The 25,684-nt window shown below is 41.2% G+C and overlaps 1 protein-coding gene across 2 annotated transcripts in view; it reads right to left on the bottom strand.

The window, feature by feature from the left end:
- LOC118388567 (beta-1,4 N-acetylgalactosaminyltransferase 1-like) overlaps positions 1–25,684 on the bottom strand; it is a 35,382-nt gene that overhangs the window by 7,358 nt on the left and 2,340 nt on the right. Inside the window, exons 2-10 of one of the 2 annotated variants that reach the window (XM_035777770.2) lie at positions 8,514–8,606; positions 7,840–8,062; positions 7,556–7,732; positions 7,157–7,263; positions 6,562–6,599; positions 6,235–6,415; positions 6,006–6,098; positions 5,678–5,865; positions 5,354–5,494 (exon numbers count right to left, since the gene is read on the bottom strand). In XM_035777770.2, coding sequence (XP_035633663.1) covers positions 5,354–5,494; positions 5,678–5,865; positions 6,006–6,098; positions 6,235–6,415; positions 6,562–6,599; positions 7,157–7,263; positions 7,556–7,732; positions 7,840–8,054 — 1,140 coding nt within the window. In that variant the 5' untranslated portion in view covers positions 8,055–8,062; positions 8,514–8,606. The remainder of the gene's footprint in view (positions 1–5,353; positions 5,495–5,677; positions 5,866–6,005; positions 6,099–6,234; positions 6,416–6,561; positions 6,600–7,156; positions 7,264–7,555; positions 7,733–7,839; positions 8,063–8,513; positions 8,607–25,684) is intronic. The other variant, XM_035777769.2, reaches the window with a different exon arrangement.

Below are 25,684 nucleotides of genomic sequence, written 5' to 3'. Positions count from 1 at the left end.
CAAGTAATATCTAACAGTTTCCCAACATATACCCAAAATACACCTAACTCTAAGTAAGGAATGGATTATGAATATATTATGGATTATGAATATATACATATATGTCAGAGCGTCATTGGACTAAGATAAAGTATTGCATAGTATAGAGTACAGTATACACATATGAGATGAGTAATGCAAGATACAGAGATTATTAAAGTGGCTAGTGTCTGGGTTTGTTTTCTTTTGTAACTGGAGAACAAGGCCGGGATTCAATCTTCTTGCTTGTAGCTTTTAAAGGAAAAGCTACTGTGTTTCGAGAGACAGGATGTGGCTAGTTAGGTCATCAACATCAGAGGGGAACGCCACTTCCTAATTTTCCTAATTTGTCATCTTCACAAGACAGCTACTATAGGAGTTTATTTCAATACTCTTTTCATGATGTACTGTAAACCCAAATCATTTTAAAACGTTAATTGAACTCATGATGTAAATTGTGTCTGTCTGAAAAACGACTGGAGTGCTGATTGTGTTCCCTCATAGTACCCAAGACGGAATGTACTGAATCGAGTAGGATCTGTTTTTGGCTCTGCAGAGTAGCTCCCAGTGAGTCCAGAGAATGCTCCTGAACTGGCCTTGACTGTTGCACAGAAAGTATTGAATTATGTCTTAGTAAAATATCTCACAGACACCACTAACTAAAAATGTTTAAAAAAAAGAGTATAACTATTTTGATCACTCATAGCCACGGGAAATAGGGATTCCAAAGGTGCCGCAGCACCCCCTGAAAAATCATAATAAAATACACATTTTTAAAAAAGTAGTTTTTCTTCCCTAGAAGTCGTACACTGGGCCTTTACTAGTACTGTATTAGCAGACTGATATAGCCTTCTGTATCATGGGATTTTCTTCCTCTCCAGTTTATGGAACATTTCACATGAAGAGTCACTTGTGGATTCAAATGTTCATTATGATACACTCACACACAGTGATTTTAACACGCAACTATATTGTGTGTGTTCATTTTATACAGTAATTATTATTCAACATGTCTTTATTTGGGATTTGAACTCACAACCTCTTGGTTAACAGTATGCCGATCATACTGTTACTGACACCGACGTGGTGGTGTCAGTAACTGATTTCACCTATATTCCTACCGTTTGGGCTATAAAGTACATCTCAGCTTTGTTAATAATATAATATAGGTTAAATCATAATATATTTATCATAGTGATTCAGGTGTAACATTAAAGCAGATTAATATGCACCACCAACATTATACAGCTACACAGAAAACCCTAAAATTGAGGAATTAAATAAATGTAATCAATGATGAGACAATAGTCAGAACTGAGAATAACTGACAGTTCGCACAAATGCATATATTTGACCATGCCCGAAAAATATGCTAATGCACCCCTCCAGTACATTACCCCCACCTATAATTTAAAGCGCAGTGATGATCGTACTTTATATTCAAAATATTAGGTAAAAAAAATGTCCCATTATACCTACAAGGTACCGAACTGTACATATGTGTACCTGTGAAGTGCACCTCTGACCTTTTTGTATCCCAGAAAACACTAGTGTACTCTAACCATAACATGTATGAACCTGCTGGCACTGCAGAAACATTGATGCACTTCCAACCAATATGTTTAATCCCCAAAAAATGAATGTATGCTCTACAATGTATGTTTAATCCCCAGAGAATCAATGTATGCTGTACAATGTATGTTTAATCCCCAGAGAATGAATGTATGCTCTACAATGTATGTTTAATCCCCAGAGAATGAATGTATGCTCTACAATGTATGTTTAATCCCCAGAGAATGAATGTATGCTCTACAATGTATGTTTAATCCCCAGAGAATGAATGTATGCTCTACAATGTATGTTTAATCCCCAGAGAATCAATGTATGCTGTACAATGTATGTTTAATCCCCAGAGAATCCATGTATGCTCTACAATGTATGTTTAATCCCCAGAGAATGAATGTATGCTCTACAATGTATGTTTAATCCCCAGAGAATGAATGTATGCTCTACAATGTATGTTTAATCCCCAAAGAATGAATGTATGCTCTACAATGTATGTTTAATCCCCAGAGAATCAATGTATGCTCTACAATGTATGTTTAATCCCCAGAGAATGAATGTATGCTCTACAATGTATGTTTAATCCCCAAAGAATGAATGTATGCTCTACAATGTAAAGTGTACTTGAGCACTGCTAGTTTTATATTACTGTTACGTTGGTTGTGATAATTGGACAATTATTTACTTGATTCTGGGAGGCTTTCAACAAAGTGCAGAAATTCATTCTTGCCAATAAGTCTGTGGCCTATAACTCTTTCATGCTGACAGATCTGGCAGTGTAGCTGCACTGTAACATGACCCTGTTGTGGTCACGGTACAAAATTATACAATACTTTACAGTAAATGAAATCAAAATACAGCAGCATACTGTAATTTTATAGAAATAACACCATGTTTTCATATACATTTACTTTGTTTTTACTGAAACTTTGGGCAAAGTGCAGTGTATTCTTAGCAATAAATATACAGTGCCTTCGGAAACTATTCAGACCCCTTGACTTTTTCCACATTTTGTTACAGCATTATTTCTAAAATTGATTAAACGGTTTTTGCCCCCCTAATCAATCTACACACAATAACCCATAATGTCAGAGCAAAAATAGATTTGTTGAAATTTTAGCAAATTTATTACAAATAAAAAAACTGAAATATCACATTCACATAAATATTCAGACTCTTCACTAAGTACTTAGTTGAAGTGCCTTTGGCGGAGATTACAGCATCGAGTCTTCTTGGGTATGACGCTTGGCACTCCTGTATTTGGGGAGTTTGGATGGGGAGCAATGCTGCACAGCTATTTTCAGGTCTCTCCAAAGAAATTTGATCGGGTTCAAGTCCTGGCTCTGACTGGGCCAACCAAGGACATTCCGAGACTTGTCCCGAAGCCACTCCTGCGTTGTCTTAGATGAGTGCTTAGGGTCGTTGTCCGGTTGGAAGGTGAACATTCACCCCAGTCTGAGGTCCTGAGCGCAGGTTTTCATCAAGGATCTCTCCTTTGCTGAGGATTTTTTATTTTATTTAATCAATTTTATAATGTGGAACAATTCAAGGGCTCTGAATACTTTCCATTATATCCACATAATTGGTGGCGCAACAGGAACTTAAGGTAGCTAGCAACCAAGAGGTTGTGAGTTCAAATCCCAAGTGTGGTTGAGTCCCAAGTAATCAACATACAGCATCATACTGTCCTTTCACATTAACACCTTCATTTAGTTGTAAAAATACAGTGTCATGGTATCACATGTTGAAATGTTGCCTCCCCATGTTGTCACATTTATTTCACACGAGATTGTGTTTTCACATGTGTTCACATGTTGTCATGTGTACAGTCGTGGCCAAAGGTTTTGAGAATGACACAAATATACATTTTCACAAAGTCTGCTGCCTCAGTTTGTATGATTGCAATTTGCATTTACTCCAGAATGTTATGAAGAGTGATCAGATGAATTGCAATTAATTGCAAAGTCCCTCTTTGCCATGCAAATTAACTGAATCCCCCAAAAACATTTCCACTGCATTCAGTCCTGCCACAAAAGGACCAGCTGACATCATGTCAGTGATTCTCTCGTTAACACAGGTGTGAGTGTTGACGAGGACAAGACTGGAGATCAATCTGTCATGCTGATTGAGTTTGAATAACAGACTGGAAGCTTCAAAAGGAGGGTGGTGCTATGAATCATTGTTCTTCCTCTGTCAACCATGGTTACCTGCAAGGAAACACGAGCCGTCATCATTGCTTTGCACAAAAAGGGCTTCACAGGCAAGGATATTGCTGCCAGTAAGATTGCACCAAAATCAACCATTTATCGGATCATCAAGAACTTCAAGGAGAGCAGTTCAATTGTTGTGAAGAAGGCTTCAGGGCGCCCAAGAAAGTCCAGGAAGCGCCAAGACCGTCTCCTAAAGTTGATTCAACTGCAAGAATGGTGCACCACCAGTACAGAGCTTGCTCAGGAATGGCAGCAGGCAGGTGTGAGTGCATCTGCACGCACAGTGAGGAGAAGACTTTTGGAGGATGGCCTGGTGTCAAGAAGGGCAGCAAAGAAGCAATTCTTTCCAGGCAAAACATCAGGGACAGACTGATATCCTGCAAAAGGTACAGGGATCGGACTGCTGAGGACTGGGGTAAAGTCATTTTCTCTAATGAATCCCCTTTCTGATTGTTTGGGGCATCCGGAAAAAAGCTTGTCCGGAGAAGACAAGGTGAGCGCTACCATCAGTCCTGTGTCATTCCAACAGTAAAGCATCCTGAGACCATTCATGTGTGCGTTTGCATCTCAGCCAAGGGAGTGGGCTCACTCACAATTTTGCCTAAGAACACAGCCATGAATAAAGAATGGTCCTAACACATCCTCCGAGAGCAACTTTCCCCAACCATCCAGGAAAAGTTTGGTGACGAACAATTTATTTTCCAGCATGATAGAGCACCTTGCCATAAGGCAAAAGTGATAACTAAGTGGCTCGGGGAACAAAACATTGATATATTTTGGGTCCATGACCAGGAATCTCCCCAGACCTGAATCCCATTGAGAACTTGTGGTCAATCCTCAAGAGGCGGGTGAACAAACAAAACCTACAAATTCTGACAAACTCCAATCATTGATTATGCAAGAATGGGCTGCCATCAGTCAGTTAATTGACAGCATGCCAGGGCGGATTGCAGAGGTCTTGAAAAAGAAGGGTCTACACTGCAAATATTGACTCTTTGCATCTTCATGTGATTGTCAATAAAAGCTTTTGACACTTATAAAATGCTTGTAATTATACTTCAGTATTCCATAGTACCAACTGACAAATATATCTAAAGACACTGAGGCAGCAGACTGTGAAAATGTATATTTGTGTCATTCCCAAAACTTTTGGCCACGACTGTTACTTCACATGTTGCTTCACATGTTGTCATGTGATCAAATTAGATCACACGAGATCATGTGTTCATGTGAAATTCTTGTGTTTTTTACAGCAGGGTCAGCAAATTATGTCACCACCAAAAAAACTCATCATAAAAGGAGGGTAGGATTGAACAGTCCCATGAATTATCAAAATCACTAGCAGCAATACAACACACCCGGGTTCAAACACTATTTGAAATGGTTTCACCTGTGCTTAATTGAGCTTACCTGTTGCAATGGAACCAATTGAAAAGTCTCAAAAGGGCAAACCCTTCTCTCTTCAGGCAGGCTAACACAAACGCTCAAAGCATTTGAAATATTTCAAATAGTATTTGAACCCAGGTCAGCAATACAGTATGGCATGGCCTGTGCCCCCTCACCAGATCCAGGGTGGTCTTCTCCAGTACGTCCACTAGTTTCTCCAGCTTGGTGTTGGCCGTGAAGATGAAGTCATCATCCACCCACAACAGATATTTAGTGGTCACCTGGGAAACAGCTAGGTTCCGTCCTGCAAACCATCCCTAGTTGTTGTGGCAGAGAACAGGATGTGGGACAGAGGAAGCCAAAGCTGCGATAAGACAACTAAGGAAATCTTAGTCAACTATTATTTAAGCAAAAAATGTTATTGCTAGACAAAAAACAATATGTGACAGGTACACTGGTTCCTATACATTAAAAAGAGGCAGCAATGTTTTAAAAAATACCTTTCCAAATGGCATGATGTAATGTTCGATGTAGGGGCCAGAGACAGTCTTGGGGTTTTCGCTGTCATCAGCTATTACTATGGTAACAGTGGGATAGTATCGTCGCACGCTGTCGATGAGATCTTGGAGCTTGTCATAGCGCAGGAAAGTTTTGGTTGCTATCGTAACAAGGGCACTGATGTTGTATTCTAGATTGGGAACAGAGAGAGACAAAGTTAGGGTCTTTGACATTACACGTTGATCTCCGATGGGATTTTGGTTATTTTTTAGTTGTGCTAAGTGTTGTGCTGTTGTGAGATGCAGGCAACAGTTGTATTTGTCCACATACCCCCTTTGGGTCCTGTGTTGTAGAGTTTTGGAGTTACACGATGACGGATCTTGATGATGAACATGGCTTGGTGTCCCTCAGTCTCAAACTGGACTGAAAGACATAGCGAGAGTATTTTCAACCTCATTACCACAAATATATTACAGACAGTATTTGGTGTAGGTCTTTGTTAATGGACACAACCCAGAAAGCAGTAGTACAGCAGAAAGTCAGGTGTGTCTGGTCTCACCTGTGTCTGCTGTACTAGGGTGGAATAGTGTGTTGGTGTAGGAGACAAACTGTAACTGCCGGTTCAGGTTGGGCAGCAGGCTGCTCATCAGGGTCATGTGCATCTCCCCGTCACCCTTGACCTTTACCCCCTCAACCTCCGCTGCCACATTAAACACTCCCAGGGTGGAGGTGAAGTTGACCTAAGAAGGAAAATAATTAAGAGGGAGACAGGGAACAAAGAAGATAAAGCAATAAGGAAATATGTCGTTTTTTACTTAACAAAGACCAGACAGATGAAATAGTACAGGAAATAATAACTCAAACCAGAAATGATCTGTCTACTTACTGTGTACAGCTCTCTGGGAAGGTCTTGTAAGGCAAGCCCTGAAAACATTTGACATATATTTACTGGCATATTTGATGAAGCTGCTGGATGTTCATCCAATCCAAATACACTGCATCAACTGTCAGCTGGACTAAACACTTTCTCTGTTGTGCAACAAAATCCTATTCTCTGTCTTCCAGAACAGCAGGTTATCAAGGTAGTAATGATGGTAATGGTAGAAATAGGAGTTGTCAGCGGTTGTAATAATAGTACATGTTAGATGGTTGGAACACCTATTGTCTGCCTCTTTAAAAGACTGAGTTTTACCTCCCTGTAAGAATACCCTGATAAAGGTCATTTGAGACCGATACGTTGGTGAATAAGATCTATTCAATTGTTGTAAGCATCGAGATTACTTGTGCTTGAGTTTTTTTTAATGATGTATTGTTGTAAGAGGACAGTCTCTCCCTGAATTTGTAGCTTCATCTAACTACACTTCACTTTCTGTGCTTCCCATATTATACCAGGTTTCCTTGACAATTAAGGTTTTAAATATCAAGGAACCTTCCCGTTTATATCAAGGTAAAACTAAACTAATCCCTGTTATAAATCAGACCTGGGATGAGTATGGTTTTGAGGGGCCGTACTTCCACCCCCTGTGTTGGGTACTGCAGAGGATTGTTGGCCTCGGCCACAATGAGCATATCTACAGGAGTCTGAGACCTGGAGGGGGACAAATACACATCAGGTGAATAATCAGTATTCACAGCTATTTCAGCTAGAATGAAGCTTCATGAACTCTATTAGGCTATTTGTTTCAAAGATGGGGTAATGTTGACATCATATCCTTCAAAAGACCTACAGCAACTTTAACCTAAGCCTAAGAATGTACAAGCTTGGAAATTAATCACATGAAAGGACAGACACAGCATCTTCCCCTAGTGTAAGGAATAACTGAGATGATATATGGGATGTCCTTTCAGTTCTGTGCTGGTATACAGTTCTGTGCTCTCACCTCATCTGGAAGCCCTGGTACTCCTTGGCCCTCCGTCTTTTCATTTCCTCCAGCTCAGAGGCATCAAAAGCAGTGTGCAGGGGGTGGGCCGACACCCGTGGGAACAGCAGCTGGGCAAAGGGCAGGTTCACGCCACCACTCTCACCCTCACACACACACCCGTTACGTGCCAACAGACTGGAGAGAGATGAAAGGGACAATAGGACTATATCAATTAAATGACAATGAAAATGACAATGAAATACAATATCGGAATTATTTCAAAGGCCTTATTTCAAACTGACCCTGCAACACTCTCCTTCAGGCGATAGGGGATGTTGGCAGATCTTTGGTCCGGTTCTGGGAGCCTCTCCTCCAGGTGCCTCTCTACTATAGGCCCTGGTCTCTGGCGGACATCCACTGTGGTGTAGGCCCTGTTGGGCCAAGAATGGAGGAGGGCAACCACCAACACCACTGATGCCACAATGGCCAACAACACTGTCTTCCTCAGGGAACGCATCCTAGAAACTGGCAAAGCACACAAGAACAAACAGGAACGTCACCACTTGGTTTGGTGGTGAAGTCCAACAGAATGTGACCATATCTGAGGTGACAAGATTAGCCTAATTGCTGGATGAATTGAATGCTGCCATGATTCGGTTATCTTCAGATACAGCAAATGGCAGCTGAGAGTATCACATGACATCTGATTTAACATTCTAAACAATTTTGTATTTGTTATACACCCATTACGTGTGGGGCGACAGGGTAGCCTAGTGGTTAGAGCGTTGGACTAGTAACCGAAAGGTTGCAAGTTTGAATCCCCGAGCTGACAAGGTACAAATCTGTCGTTCTGCCCCTGAACAGGCAGTTAACCCACTGTTCCTAGGCCGTCATTGAAAATAATAATTTGTTCTTAACTGACTTGCCTAGTAATTTTTTTTTTTAAATACAGGAAAAGAGAGAGCTGGTATCATACCCTATTGCCTGTATCCACTCAGAGAGAAGATGTCTCCTGTGGGCCATGGCATTCCCCAAAATCCCATAATGAACAGGTAAGGACTTTCCCCATCTGCAAAACAATAACAAATCAGTTATGTTTTTTTCAGCAGTATAACGGAAGTAACTTCTCAGGACATTGTATTGTAAATGGCCCAGTGAACAATATTAACATTGGTGAAAATAAAAACAATGGATTTACATGGGAGGAAACTGCAACATGTAGGTACATCAAAGGTAAGGATGTTTAGCAGATATGATGGCCTTTCATAGTGATAAGTCGCTCTGGATAAGAGCGTCTGCTAAATGACTTAAATGTAAATGTAATAAAGAGCTGTTAACACAACCGTCATCAATACCATTCAGCTAACACCGGAGAGATGCTGAGCTACATCTACAGCAGGGGAAAGATAAGGTTCTATACAAGAGAGATGCTGAGCAACATCTACAGCAGGGGGAAGATAAGGCTCTATACCGGAGAGATGCTGAGCAATATCTACAGCAGGGGGAAAGATAAGGCTCTATACCGGAGAGATGCTGAGCAACATCTACAGCAGGGGGAAAGATAAGGCTCTATACCGGAGAGATGCTGAGCAACATCTACAGCAGGGGGAAGATAAGGCTCTATACCGGAGAGATGCTGAGCAACATCTACAGCAGGGGGAAAGATAAGGCTCTATACCGGAGAGATGCTGAGCAACATCTACAGCAGGGGAAAGATAAGGTTCTATACCGGAGAGATGCTGAGCAACATCTACAGCAGGGGGAAGATAAGGCTCTATACCGGAGAGATGCTGAGCAACATCTACAGCAGGGGGAAAGATAAGGCTCTATATCGGAGAGATGCTGAGCAACATCTACAGCAGGGGAAAGATAAGGTTCTATACCGGAGAGATGCTGAGCAACATCTACAGCAGGGGGAAAAGGCTCTATACCGGAGAGATGCTGAGCAACATCTACAGCAGGGGGAAAGATAAGGCTCTACACCGGAGAGATGCTGAGCAACATCTACAGTAGGGGGAAGATAAGGCTCTACACAGGAGAGATGCTGAGCAACATCTACAGCAGGGGGAAAGATAAGGCTCTACACCGGAGAGATGCTGAGCAACATCTAAAGCAGGGGAAAAGATAAGGCTCTACACCGGAGAGATGCTGAGCAACATCTACAGCAGGGGGAAAGAAAAGACTCTACACCGGAGAGATGCTGAGCAACATCTACAGCAGGGGGAAAGAAAAGGCTCTACACTGGAGAGATGCTGAGCAACATCTACAGCAGGAGGAAAGATAAGGCTCTACACAAGAGAGATGCTGAGCAACATCTACAGCAGGGGGAAAGAAAAGGCTACACTGGAGAGATGCTGAGCAACATCTACAGCAGGGGGAAAGATAAGGCTCTACACAAGAGAGATGCTGAGCAACATCTACAGCAGGGAGAAAGAAAAGGCTACACTGGAGAGATGCTGAGCAACATCTACAGCAGGGGGAAAGATAAGGCTCTACACCGGAGAGATGCTGAGCAACATCTACAGCAGGGGGGAAGATAAGGCTCTACATAGGAGAGATGCTGAGTAACATCTACAGCAGGGGGAAGGATAAGGCTCTACACAGGAGAGATGCTGAGCAACATCTACAGCAGGGGGAAAGAAAAGGCTCTACACCGGAGAGATGCTGAACAACATCTACAGCAGGGGGAAAGATAAGGCTCTACACAGGAGAGATGCTGAGCAACATCTACAGCAGGGGGAAAGAAAAGGCTCTACACAGGAGAGATGCTGAGCAACATCTACAGCAGGGGGAAAGAAAAGGCTCTACACAGGAGAGATGCTGAGCAACATCTACAGCAGGGGGAAAGAAAAGGCTCTACACAGGACAGATGCTGAGCAACATCTACAGCAGGGGGAAAGAAAAGGCTCTACACAGGAGAGATGCTGAGCAACATCTACAGCAGGGGGAAAGAAAAGGCTCTCTACACAGGAGAGATGCTGAGCAACATCTACAGCAGGGGGAAAGATAAGGCTCTACACAGGAGAGATGCTGAGCAACATCTACAGCAGGGGGAAAGAAAAGGCTCTACACAGGAGAGATGCTGAGCAACATCTACAGCAGGGGGAAAGAAAAGGCTCTACACAGGACAGATGCTGAGCAACATCTACAGCAGGGGGAAAGAAAAGGCTCTACACAGGAGAGATGCTGAGCAACATCTACAGCAGGGGGAAAGATAAGGCTCTACACCGGAGAGATGCTGAGCAACATCTACAGCAGGGGGGAAGATAAGGCTCTACATAGGAGAGATGCTGAGTAACATCTACAGCAGGGGGAAGGATAAGGCTCTACACAGGAGAGATGCTGAGCAACATCTACAGCAGGGGGAAAGAAAAGGCTCTACACCGGAGAGATGCTGAACAACATCTACAGCAGGGGGAAAGATAAGGCTCTACACAGGAGAGATGCTGAGCAACATCTACAGCAGGGGGAAAGAAAAGGCTCTACACAGGAGAGATGCTGAGCAACATCTACAGCAGGGGGAAAGAAAAGGCTCTACACAGGACAGATGCTGAGCAACATCTACAGCAGGGGGAAAGAAAAGGCTCTACACAGGAGAGATGCTGAGCAACATCTACAGCAGGGGGAAAGATAAGGCTCTACACAGGAGAGATGCTGAGCAACATCTACAGCAGGGGGAAAGAAAAGGCTCTACACAGGAGAGATGCTGAGCAACATCTACAGCAGGGGGAAAGAAAAGGCTCTACACAGGAGAGATGCTGAGCAACATCTACAGCAGGGGGAAAGAAAAGGCTCTACACAGGAGAGATGCTGAGCAACATCTACAGCAGGGGGAAAGAAAAGGCTCTACACAGGAGAGATGCTGAGCAACATCTACAGCAGGGGGAAAGAAAAGGCTCTACACAGGAGAGATGCTGAGCAACATCTACAGCAGGGGGAAAGAAAAGGCTCTACACAGGAGAGATGCTGAGCAACATCTACAGCAGGGGGAAAGAAAAGGCTCTACACAGGAGAGATGCTGAGCAACATCTACAGCAGGGGGAAAGAAAAGGCTCTACACAGGAGAGATGCTGAGCAACATCTACAGCAGGGGGAAAGAAAAGGCTCTGTACAAGAGAGATAACACTTTCTAGGTTGGTGATAGTTTTTATGATAATTCCTAGAGTGTTCAGATAATCAAACAATTCTAATGACTCAGTTTTAAAAACAGAAATGAAAGATCACTCTGGGTCATACGTAGGTCGCTACATTACCTACTTCCTTTGAAGAATGCATCTACTGTAGCGATATCCCACTTCTGACACCAGTGCAGTGAATTCAGGGGTCGCTGCGACTGTCACTGAAGCACCGACTGATGATGAAATATACAAGCCTCATTGAATTGGCTCATATGAGGCTTGGATGTCATAATCGTCTGTCAGACTATCATGTCTCTGTGGCAGTGAATTATATTACTAAGATTTTAGTATTTTTATTCATGAGATATGAACAGTTTATTTCTAAAATGATGTAGCCACCAATTCCTCACGTTTCTTTCACCAGAAATTATTGTTCACATGTGTGTAAAATATTACTATTCTCCAAATTTTAATTTATAGATTTTAGGTGTGTATTAAAATATTATTTTTTTGCAAAATATTATATATCCATTGTTTAGCTGGAATGGAATGTTTGTATATTGTATATTCGACTGTGATATTTGGTTCTCACCTAGCCATTTTAAGATGACTCACTAACTAAGTCGCTCTGGATAAGAACGTCTACTGAATGACTAAAATGTCAAATATAAATGTTTACATATACATATATATATATATATGCATTTCAGTCCTTGACTAATAATGTTCTGTACTTTGTGTTATTTCACATTTCATGTGGACCCCAGGAAGAGTAGCTGATGATTAGGATCCTGAAAAGATAGTACTTTATCAAATAACAAAAAGCTTTTAAATCATGTTCAGAGAACATAATGTTGCTCTAATGTAGAATGTCATTCATTGAGCGTTACATACTGCTGCATTGTTTATGTGTTTGTTGGTAACCCACTCTTTAATGATATGCACACCATTACAGAGTGTGGCTTTAAGCAAGAGTACCTTGCACATCCATTCAAACAAAGGACATGCAAATAGTCCTACTTTGTGGTACCATGACTGGTCGAAATGATTTACAGAAGGGCTGTAAAGGAAGTAGCATGACCCCTTGCCATTAGGCTTAGGCTTGGTTTTTTAACAAGACATTTTTCACAAAGCAGTACCGATTAATTTGGTTGGAGTGTGTGTATAGAAGTGAGGGAGAGTGAATGTGTGTACACAGGGGGTATCGAGAGTATGTGTACACAGGGGGTAGTGAGAGTATGTGTACACAGGGGGGTAGCGAGAGTGTGTAGAGGGGGTAGGGAGAGGACATAGATCACCATCACATCCCTGCACCAAACCGCAGGTGAGGAGTTGAGAGTTTTTCTTGCTCCAAGTCTACCTCTGGGAAGAGGTGGGACAGCACCTTGAATCTTCTCTACACCACACTATTAGAAAAAAAGCTTCAAAAATAGTTATTTGGCTGTTCCCATAAGCAAACCCTTTTTGGTTCCAGGGAAAACCCTTTTTGGTTCCAGTTGGAACCCTTTTTGATTTTGGGTTCCATGTAGAACCCTTTGTGGAAAGGGTCCTACATGGAAGACAAAGGGGTTCTACCTGGAACCAAAAATGTTTCTTCAGAGGGTTCTCCTATGGGGGCAGCCGGAGAACCCTTTTGGGTTCTAGATATCTCCTTTTTTTCTAAGTGCATGATGATATGATGACATGGAACAGTCAATAATGTGGGAGCTCCATCAGCTGTCAGGTTCTTATTGTTCCTGTGGGAATGGTATGGCCGGTGGGACTGAGCAGGGATGCTCATCCTGCCTTTAGTGTGGTCAGTAGGAAGAGATCAAAATAGTGAAAAGGCCATTACATTTTAGTCATCTAGCAGATGCTCTCATCCAGAGCGACTTACAGGAGCATGTAGGGTTAAGTGCCTTGCTGAAGGGTACAGACAGATTTTTCACCTAGTCGGCTTGGGGATTCAAACCAGCGACTTTTCGGTTACTGGCCCAACGCTCTTAGGGGCAGATTCCGATCCGAGTTAAGCGTGCGTAAATGGAACGTAATTCCCTTTGTATGTCCTTTTTTCCCTATGCGTATTCTGACCTTGAACTTAAGCATGTGAAGAGCATGCTATTCACCCGCTATTCGTTTGGGTGGAGATCAAATACATATGAAGGTGTGGCGGAGGTGTGTCTACAGATAGCCGATTTCTGACCTTGACTCAATTCCCTAATAATGCCACCACCTTAACGTGCAAGGAAACTATGAATAAGGTCTAACCAACCTACCGGTTCCAGGTGGAAAAAGCATCTACTTAATTTTCCCCCCGATAGAAATAACACCATTCTCCATGCACTGCTATTTACAACTTGTTAAGAGCTATTGATCAGAGCTAGGTAAATTAGTAATCTGTTTTGATAAGGGAATTGTAAATATAAATTACACTATTTAGATCTATTTTACATTATAATTGCTGGAGACAAATGTGAATCCAGCCATATGACAGAAAACTGGAAAAGTCACCCATCAACTTTCCAACAGTAAGGTTTATGAAATGCTGTGCCATTATGCAGAATTGAACATCTATGGCCTTTTAACCTCTAAACCGGGACAGTTGTTGCTAATGTGACTGGAATGACGTTGTATACAACTGCCAACTTTACGGGACATAGACATGTATTACATGGGAAGAAAGCTTAAATTGTTGTTAATCTAACTGCAGTGTCCAATTTAACAGTAGCTATTACAATGAAAACAATATCATGCTATTGTTTGAGGAGAGTGCACAACAACAAAAAACTTTTAGGCAACTGGTTTGATACATTCACTTCTGAAGGTAAATAATATACTTACATTCAGTAATCTTGCTCTGATTTGTCATCCTGAGGGTCCCAGAGATAAAATGTAGCATTTTGTTTGATAAAATACATTTTTATGTTCAAATGTAGGAACTACGTTCTACAGTTTGACCCCACTGCTGTCACTGGCTTCCCACCCACCCCGCCATCTAGTGTAGAAGCTAAATGAGCCATCATGTATGACATTTCTAGGAGTGTGTAAACTAAAAAATAATATTACCACAGTATTTTTGTATGTTCTCTACAGTTATGTACTTGAAATGTATCAATTGACCAATTCAGCACATTTGGGCAAACTCCTGGCAGACTTGACACAAAATATTGTGCAGTAACGTAATTCTTCACTGGATCAGTCTGAACCTTTGCATACACACAGACACAAAATCTAAATGACACCTAGATTCCTATCTGAAAGTATGGCCTTTCTCTTGTATTTCAATGATGGAACAAAACATTTTTTTAAAACCATTGTTTTTTTGTTTGTATTATTTTTTACCAGATCTAATGTGTTATATTTCCACAAACTTTAAAGTGTTTCCTTTCAAATGGTATCAAGAATACACATATCCTTGCTTCAGGTCCTACGCTACAGGCAGTTAAATGACATCCAAATCTTAGGCGTAAATTGAAAAAAAGGGTACGATCCTTAAGAGAGATGTGCAGTCTTGAATATCTTAGTTATAGGCTACCACGACTTTCGCTGTCTCCTATTTCTATCATGTTAAATATTAGCCACTATCAGTATCAACCATAAGTAGGACTAAAAACCACACATATTCAACTGCCAATTTACTGTTAGTTTTCTTCCGTTAATATAGCCTACATTATTATTAAATTGAATTACATTGTTTCGTTTCCCTTAATTTGCTTCCTCTGTAAATGCTGTCACAGCCATGTGGTTGTTGCTGAGGATCATTAGTAACAATTGATAATAAAACATTTGGGGGGAGATAATTAAATAGTTCTGGAGCGGTGCGCAGACCAGGTCGTAACAGTTCGAACCCGACGCATGGCACAGTTCTGGCCGTGTCATCACACAGCTCCATGGTTAGTGCAGGCAATAAATGAGGGCGTTGCCTACTTTTCTGTGGTGGAAAAAGTACCCAATTGTCATACTTGAGTAAGAGTATAGATACCTTAATAGAAAGTTACTCAAGTAAAAGTCACCCAGTAAAATACTGGAGTAAAAGTCTAAAACTATTTGGTTCTAAATATCCTTAAGTATCCGGAGTAAATGTAATTTCTAAAATATACCTATGTATCACAAGTAAAACTAAAAGTATAAAGAATGTCAAATTCCTTCTATTAAAGCAAAGCAGGCGGCACCATTTAAAAAAAAATGTATAGTTAGCCAGGAGCACATTCAGACATCATTTACAAAAGTCACATTTGTGTTTAGTGAGTCCACCAGATCGGAGGCAGAAGGGAAGGCCATATGTTGTCTTGATAAGTGCGTGATTTGGACCATTTTCTATGTCCTCCTAAGCATTCAAAATGTAACAATTAGTTTTGGGTGTCAGGCAAAATGTATGGAGTAAAGAGGACATTATTTTCTTTAGGAATGTAGTGAAGTAAAAGTTGTAAAAAGATACCCCAAAACAACACCTAATGCAATATACAGTGCCTTGCGAAAGTATTCGGCCCCCTTGAACTTTGCAACCTTTTGCCACATTTCAGGCTTCAAACATAAAGATATAAAACTGTATTTTTTTGTGAAGAATCAACAACAAGTGGGACACAATCATGAAGTGGAACGACATTTATTGGATATTTCAAACTTTTTTAACAAATCAAAAACTGAAAAATTGGGCGTGCAAAATTATTCAGCCCCCTTAAGTTAATACTTTGTAGCGGCACCTTTGCTGCGATTACAGCTGTAAGTCGCTTGGGGTATGTCTCTATCAGTTTTGCACATTGAGAGACTGACATTTTTTCCCATTCCTCCTTGCAAAACAGCTCGAGCTCAGTGAGGTTGGATGGAGAGCATTTGTGAACAGCAGTTTTCAGTTCTTTCCACAGATTCTCGATTGGATTCAGGTCTGGACTTTGACTTGGCCATTCTAACACCTGGATATGTTTATTTTTGAACCATTCCATTGTAGATTTTGCTTTATGTTTTGGATCATTGTCTTGTTGGAAGACAAAATCTCCGTCCCAGTCTCAGGTCTTTTGCAGACTCCATCAGTTTTTCTTCCAGAATGGTCCTGTATTTGGCTCCATCCATCTTCCCATCAATTTTAACTATCTTCCCTGTCCCTGCTGAAGAAAAGCAGGCCCAAACCATGATGCTGCCACAACCATGTTTGACAGTGGGGATGGTGTGTTCAGGGTGATGAGCTGTGTTGCTTTTACGCCAAACATAACGTTTTGCATTGTTGCCAAAAAGTTCAATTTTGGTTTCATCTGACCAGAGCACCTTCTTCCACATGTTTGGTGTGTCTCCCAGGTGGCTTGTGGCAAACTTTAAAACGACACTTTTTATGGATATCTTTAAGAAATGGCTTTCTTCTTGCCACTCTTCCATAAAGGCCAGATTTGTGCAATATACGACTGATTGTTGTCCTATGGACAGAGTCTCCCACATCAGCTGTAGATCTCTGCAGTTCATCCAGAGTGATCATGGGCCTCTTGGCTGCATCTCTGATCAGTCTTCTCCTTGTATGAGCTGAAAGTTTAGAGGGACGGCCAGGTCTTGGTAGATTTGCAGTGGTCTGATACTCCTTCCATTTCAATATTATCGATTGCACAGTGCTCCTTGGGATGTTTAAAGCTTGGGAAATCTTTTTGTATCCAAATCCGGCTTTAAACTTCTTCACAACAGTATCTCGGACCTGCCTGGTGTGTTCCTTGTTCTTCATGATGCTCTCTGCGCTTTTAACGGACCTCTGAGACTATCACAGTGCAGGTGCATTTATACGGAGACTTGATTACACACAGGTGGATTGTATTTATCATCATTAGTCATTTAGGTCAACATTGGATCATTCAAAGATCCTCACTGAACTTCTGGAGAGAGTTTTCTGCACTGAAAGTAAAGGGGATGAATAATTTTGCACACCCAATTTTTCAGTTTTTGATTTGTTAAAAAAGTTTGAAATATCCAATAAATGTTGTTCCACTTCATGATTGTGTCCCACTTGTTGTTGATTCTTCACAAAAAAATACAGTTTTATATCTTTATGTTTGAAGCTTGAAATGTGGCAAAAGGTCCCAAAGTTCAAGGGGGCCGAATACTTTCGCAAGGCACTGTATTTAGGAAATGGAGTGAGACATTCAGAGGTATTGGGAGGGTTTTAGTGAGACACCGCTGTGTTCAGTCACAGGTCTAATATTGAGAGGAGAGGGAGGACTGAGGACTGTGTCCTAACCTGTCATGGAGGGGAGGGATTCTTTGTTTCAATTGTCGTAATACATTGTGCAGGGTCATTGGGATGGAATGGCAATCTGAAGAGTTTTGTAATTTAATATATAATAGATATGTTTGCTGTTTTTTCTGGAATATCTGGTTTACAATTATTTAGTTGGTAACTGGATAGTCATTTTATAGCTATCATAAGTTACTTTTCTCCCCTTAGATCCATCAAACTGGTATTCACATCACCACAGATGGATTATGGCTAATTTAGTGATCATTTCCTGTAATCTGAGGGGTTCTAATGAGCCAAATAAGCTAATGAAATGTCTTGACTTATTACATAGGAATAAAGTTGACATTGCTCTATTGGAAGAGACATCTTTTAAAGGGTGATGCCCATAGACGTCAAAACAAATACTACAAACTAGCAGCTGATTCCTGCTTCATATCTAAATCAAAAGGGGTGCTCATTCTACATAAACGCATTCTACACCTTACAATTGAAAAAAAGTGGATATGATAAACAGATTTACTTACATATGTTCCACACTGTATGGAAGGGAAATAGCATTTGTATCTATTTATGCTCCTAACTCATATGACAAATATTTTGTCCCTTCTGTAACCAGAAGCCTGCTCAATTGACCGTATTCTACGCTTATTATTGGAGCTGACATGAATGTCATTATTGATTCTAAGATAGATAGATCTGGACCTTCTCATAGCTCATCACGAGTGAATGCTTCCAATGCACTTAAACAATTTCTTAAATATATTAATCTTAATGACTGTTGGAGATTTCATAATCCCACAACTAAAGACAATATATGCTTTTCTGCTAGATTTAAGACTTATATTACAGGTAACATGGAATTCATAAAAACATTACCGGCCGTTCTATCTGAAAATAATCCATTTTTTTGTCAATTTCAAATCTTCCCAATGAAAAAGTGTGCACTGAAATTGAGGTTTAATAATACTTTACAGATATTAAGATGTCAGGAGATCAGTAAATTGTAAAATCATTGTAAAATGCTTGAAGACTGTCAAAAACAACTATTCAGACAGAGAAATTGGACTAATCCACAGATTCATGTGGTTGCCGAGGCTTCCAATCTGGATACCCTGTGTTATCATTAGATGCAGAGAAAGCCCTTCACCCCTTAGAATGGGAATATTTATGGCTTGTTCTTTAACATTTTAGTCATGGAATCCTTATTCTATCATTTGTACTGGCACTATCCAGTGCGGCTGGGTAGCCTAGTGGTTAGAGCATTGGACTAGTAACCGAAAGGTTGCAAGTTCAAATCCCCGAGCTGACAAGGTACAAAATCTATCGTTCTGCCCCTGAACAGGCAGTTAACCCACTGTTTCTAGGCTGTCATTGAAAATAAGAATTTGTTCTTAACTGACTTGCCTAGTAAAATAAAAATATTCTAATCCATTTACCATACAATGAGGTATAAAACAAGGTTGTCTTTCCTATGCTATTTGCTCTCTCTTGAACTGCTAGCACAAAGCATCAAGTCAAAATTTGTCTTCCTCACAAATCAAACAAACTTAACAAGCAATTTCTCTGCATACAGATTACATACTGCTCTGTTGCAAACCCTCCAGCCAATAATGTACATTTTCACAGCATTCAGCTCATGGCCTGATTACAAGATCAACTGGTCCAAATCAGCTATACTACCTCTTAACTCAGCTATGGGAAGTGTGCAACTACCACCCATGATCCCAGTGAAGAAACAAACCACCTACTTAGGCATTACCATATACCCCTCTATTCACACTACTTGCAGGAAGAACTACTTAGAAACTGAGCATTGACGAAGGCCGTGAGGCTAATACATAAAGCTTATTAAAGAGCAGTGTTACTATCAAGAGCAGTGTTTATTTTATTCAACTGTTACCATGCACTTGCAAAAAAAGATAGCTCAGATGTGCGAGTGCTTTTTGAATTTCAATTAGAAAAATGTATGTCCTCCCAACTATACATTTTATGAGTTCCATGTTACCATTGCCTCTTCCGATAGCGTCAAAATTAGACCAATAGCCTGTCATAAAGAAGTTAATTTGGAGAATGAGACCACAGATTAAACATGCAACACCACAGAGAACAAAAGCATTTTTGTTACATTACAGCCTTATTCTAAAATGGATTAAATAAAAAATCTTCAGCAATCAACACACAATAACCCATAATGAAAAAGCGAAACAGGTTATGACATTAAGACATTTATTTAAAACATTTGTTTTTAAATGTTAATACCATATTTACATAAGTATTCAGACGCTTTGCTATGAGACTCGAAATTGAGCTCAGGTGCATCCGGTTTCCATCAATCATCCTTGAGATGTTTCTACAACTTGATTGGAGTCCTCCTGTGGTAAATTCAATTGATTGGACATGATTTGGAAAGGCACGCAGTGCATGTCAGAGCAAAAACCAAGCCATGAGTTCGAAAAAATTGTCTGTAGATCTCCGAGACAGAATTGTGTCACGAGGCACACATCTGGGGAAGGATACCAAAACATTTCCAAGCATTGAAGGTCCCCAAGAACACAATAGCTTCCATCATTCTAAAGTTTGGAACCACCAAGACTCTTCTTAGAGCTGGCCGCCCGGCCAAACTGAGCAATCAGAGGAGAAGATGGGAACCTTCCAGAAGGACAACCATCTTTGCAGCACCTCAACAATGAGGCCTTTATGGTTGAGTGGCCTGAAGGAAGCCACTTTTCAGTAAAACACACATGACAGCCTGCTTGGAGATTGCCAAAGGGCACCTGAAGACTCTCAGACCATGAGAAACAAGATCCTCTTATCAAGGCACAAGGCGAGACCCAAATGCAGACACAGGAGGCAGATGGTTGGAGTCTTACATTGTTTATTCATCTAAAGGAGTAGGCAAGAGAATGGTTGTGGACAGGCAAAAAGGTCTAAACCAGATCAGACTACAGAGTGGCAGACAGGCTCGTGGTCAAGGCAGGCAGGATGGTCAGGCAGGCGGGTACAAAGTCCAGAAACAGGCAAGGGTCAAAACCGGGAGGACTAGTAAAAGGAGAATGCAAAAAGCAGGAGAATGGGGAAAACGCTGGTTGACTTGGAAACATACAAGACAAACAGAGAGACAGGAAACACAGGGATACATACACTGGGGAAAATAAGCGACACCTGGAGGTGGTGGAGACAATCACAAGGACAGGTGGAACAGATCAGGGCGTGACACCTCTAGTATGATAAAATAACAAGTTTCAACTATTTGGCCTGAATGCCAAGCGTGACATCTGGAGGAAACCTGGCACCATCCCTACAGTATAGGGTGACCAGACGTCCCCGTTGTCCGGGGACAGTCCCTGTTTTTGGAGCTGGAGCTGTCCCCGGAAATGTCCACATTTTTAACTGCGCGTTAAAAACAGACCGCAAAGTGAAATATTTTACTTGGCAAGAAAGACCGGTCAGCAGAGCCTTCCCGGTTGATGTCTCAATCGCGTTGTGCTTGTTTTGTCCAGCAGAGGGGGCTGCTCGCTATAGCAGCTTCATTCACTCTTCTTCTTCTACTAACTACTTGCTCGCGATAGTTTTAGATAACTGCTGTGGAAAACTTAGCCAGAAGCTGGCAAGTGTCAGGTGAATCCACAACATCACCACAAACGTCTTTTCAAGCCAGGTAAGTTACAATCGTTTGAGATACTAGCTAGTGATGTTATAATGTCACAGTTTATTTAATAGATAGATGATCTGCTCTATAAGGTTTTAAATAGGTTATGCTAGCTAACGTTAGTCTACATAGCTAAGTTAGCTGGCTAAGTTAGCTAGCTACTGTTATAGCTAGGTTAAAAAACGTTCACATGTAAACATGTAGTGGACGGGCCATTTTGAAAATATGATTGTATTAAATGAATGCACAATGAAGTCTGACAATTTTAATGCTTTGTCATTATGATAAGTAGTGTGGAAATAGAGTTAGAAATGTTCACGGATAACATTAGCAGTGTAGAGGAAGGAGTGGAGGAAGACTGGATGGGAAGAAGAGTGAAGGAGACAGAGGAGGAAAGGTAAAGATATGATTACAGAGCCAATTTATTATTCCAAACAATGTTTTTGAGATAGAATACAGAAATGAGGCAAGCAATGGGAATCTGTTAACCAAAGTATTTTATCTAATAGTATGCTATTTAGTAATACAGATAGGAGAGGAAGGAGAAGGAAAAATTAAGGGAGTAAAAAGAGTGAAGCTAGGAGGGTGTAGAAGAGTGAGGTGGAAAGGTGAAGAGAAGGAAAGGATAACGAGTGAAGAAAAGAGGAGGAAAAAGATTGGAGGAGAAGAAAAAATTAAGAAGAGTGACACAAGGAGAATGAAGAACAAACAGAGGAGATACAATGACTCTTTCCAAGAAACGGAAATGCACTTTATGAAAAACATGAAAGAATTTCCATTTGTACGCTCAGGTCAAGACGATAAAATGGTTCACTGCACCCTTTGTAATTCCTCCTTTTCAATTGGCAGCCGGAGAAGAACGGCAGTGGTAGAACATCAGCAGACGAAAAAGCATAATGCCTCTCATTGCCCATGTTGGTTTGCCCTCTGTCACCACATTCTTCAAGAAGATAGAGCCTTCCCAAGAAGAATATGGTTTAGCAGTGCAGGAGGGTGTCTATGCATACCACACTATGTGACACAATCATAGTTACAGATCTATGGACTGCACAGCACAACTGACACGGAAGCTTTATGAGCCAAAGTTTACATGTGCTAGGACAAAATGTGACACCATAGTGAGTAACGTGTTAGCAACATGGGCAACTACTTTGGTAACACAGGACCTAGACCAGGTTGAATGTGTGTCCCTGTCCATTGATGTGTCCAATCATGGACATGTAAAGCTACTGCCAATAGTAGTCAGATATGTAAGATATATGATGGCAGCACATCTGTGGAAACAAAACTGCTTGATTTTGTTGAATTGAAAGGAGAAACAGCAGAGAAAATTGCAGCTGAGGTCCTGGTGGTCATCCAAAAATGTAACCTGGAAAACATTCTCTGCCGACAACAAATACCAACTTTGGAGGACTGAATAGGCTGGGAAGGGTCAATGTCCATACCAAAGTTAAAAATGCTCTACAGCGGGAGGTGGTTGGCTTAGGTTGTCCTGTGGTTGGCTTAGGTTGTCATAACACGGCCAGAACAGCTTTGGATATGATGTTGAGTACCTGATCAAAGATATTTGGAATATGTTCATATTTTCACCCACAGAGTAGAAAGAATAAAGGGCTTTTGTGAGTTTGTTGGCCAGGAGTACCATAACATTTTAGGACACAGCAATGTTCACTGGATGTCCATGCTCCCTGCTCTAGAAAGAGTGCTGAAAATGTTCCATTGAAATCCTTTTTTATTTCTGAAGACAAATGCCCTGTTGTCCTGTGAACAATGTTCGAAGATCCACTGACTGAACTTTGGCTGGCCTTTGTCCATGGAAACTTGACCGTATTCAGTGACACGATCAAGATGCTTGGAGACCAGGACCACTGTGCTGTGGAGTCCGCTGCAATTCTGAGAAGCGTTGAGGCAAAATTGACTGCAAAATTGACTGATGACAACTTCATTACAGTTTTGGTCAGAGGACTTCTGAGAGAGCTGGAGGAAAATGGAACCAAGTCTAAAGACAGCTTTCTCAAAACATCCCAATCATTCTTCACTACGGCTATGAACTACTTGCAAGCATGGGGAAAGCACACAGATAATCCAAAAGATTTACATCGTCTCCTTTTAAAAAGGCAACTTCTGTGTGAAGGCAGCAGGCACTGTGTAACGAGGTTCCTGGCCTGCAAGAGTTCCTAAAGGAGGGATCGCTTGAAGAATGGAAAACATCTGAGACACCGCTTAGTCAGAGATGGAGCACGGTGGTTACCGACTTCAAAGAGAATGACATCCCACACACTAACCTGGCTAGATTAGGGTCTGGAAGTAATTCAACCGGTCGAGAGTGTTCTCCCAAATGAATGCTCTATGGACAGCAGCATGAAATAGGTTCACTGTTCCTACCATCAAGGCCATGCTTATTGTGAAGACAAACTTCAACCTCCCCTGCCAGGAGTTCATGGAGAAACTGGCCAAAGACAGAGCAATCCTGAAGAAAATATATTCTTCTGAGAAATATACAGATTAGGTTGGTATAAGTATATTATGTAATTACCAATCTCATCATCATCTTATTTCTTTATTATGTTGTTAAGTATTTCACATAGACTATTGTCTGTTTTTTCAATTTTGCTCATGTTCTCTTCTGCACTTATACTACCCAGACTACCAGGACCACTGAATGGCTGTTCAAATTGGACAGTTCTGTCTTGTCGGTGTGTTTCTGTAATATAGTTGTTTTCTCTAACACAGTGTGCCTGTTAGATTAAATACATGAAACTGGAATTGTCCCCCTTTTTTATTTGATAGATAATAACATTGGATATTTTAATTATATATTGACCACCGAACTGGAAATGTCCCTGGCTTTCATTTCAGAAATCTGGTCACCTTACTGCAGTAGGTCATTGTATATAAGAATGTGTTCTTAACTGACTTGCCTAGTTAACTGACACAATGGAGATATGAGAACGGCAAGACATACTCAATTGACTGTATGATTAAGCCTTAACGTAGCACAAACATGAAGAACTAACTGGAAAAATAATTGTGGTAATAGTGATTGCAGACTTCTCTAGCTATGCATTTGTTGGCATAGCAACATGAGACAAGTGAGCTAGCCAGCTACCACCAGACAAAGTTATCACACAAACGTTGTAAACGTAACTTAGTTGTAAAATACAATGAGTTTATAGAAGCTATATGAACTTTCAACAACATAGGTTATACTGAACACTACTGAAGAGATAATCAGTTAGCTAGCTAACAGTTATGATGATGACTTAGCTAGCTGCTAACGTTACTGTCCCAATCACCCAGCTAGCGCGAAAGCTAGTTCACTAGCTAGCTAGCTTGCTGGTGCTCCGTTGTCGAAGTTCATAATGATCACAAGTAATTCAATCAAATGTTCCTCAAAACTCCTTGAAGTTGTGGATAAATCCTCTTGACCAGTTGACTTATTCCCCGGTGCTTGTATGGCCCCGTTGTTGAGTATTCCTCTAAACGGGACCAGTGGCGTGGTGCTCACTGCGGTGCTCGTGGTTGTCCTCTCCCGGTGATGCCACAAACTCCTCGGCGTCTTGTGCTGTGGTGAATGACAGGCACTCTGTCCTGTTTGTGGGCCGTAGCGTTACTGGATAGACGAGGAGTGACTGGATGCCCCTAGTCTGAGTTTGTTCCGGACCTCGTTGAAGGTTTTGCGGCGTTGGGAGGTGTGCGTGCGGTAGTCAAGGAAAAAACGCAGTACCTTACCGACGTGGTGAATGTGCTCTGCTGCTCTGGCTCCTTGTGGAATGGCTTGGCAGTCGTTGTACCGGAAGACCTTGAAGATCAGCATCCTCTGTCTGTCTGAATCATTACTAGTTCCATGTCCCGAGTAGATGCGCTGGGCTCTATCTATCTCAACCTTGTTGAAATCTCATCTCGGACAACAGCATTTTAGCAACTTTGCATATACTTACTACTACTTAGCTGCTTTGCAATTATTTAGCATGTCAGCTAACCCTTCCCCAAATCCTTTAACCTAACTCATAACCCTAACCTTAACCTAACTCATAACCCTAACCTTAACCTAACTCATAACCCTAACCTTAATCCCCAACCCCTAGCCTAGCTAACGTTAGCCACAACAAATTGGAATTTGTAACATATTGTAATGACCTGACTAGATCATAAATGAACAATTGTCCTTAACTTCCAATGCTCCA

This window comes from Oncorhynchus keta, chromosome 10 (assembly GCF_023373465.1).
Source record: "Oncorhynchus keta strain PuntledgeMale-10-30-2019 chromosome 10, Oket_V2, whole genome shotgun sequence".
Classification (NCBI taxonomy): domain Eukaryota; kingdom Metazoa; phylum Chordata; class Actinopteri; order Salmoniformes; family Salmonidae; genus Oncorhynchus; species Oncorhynchus keta.
This window is presented reverse-complemented; position numbering and strand designations above follow the sequence as displayed.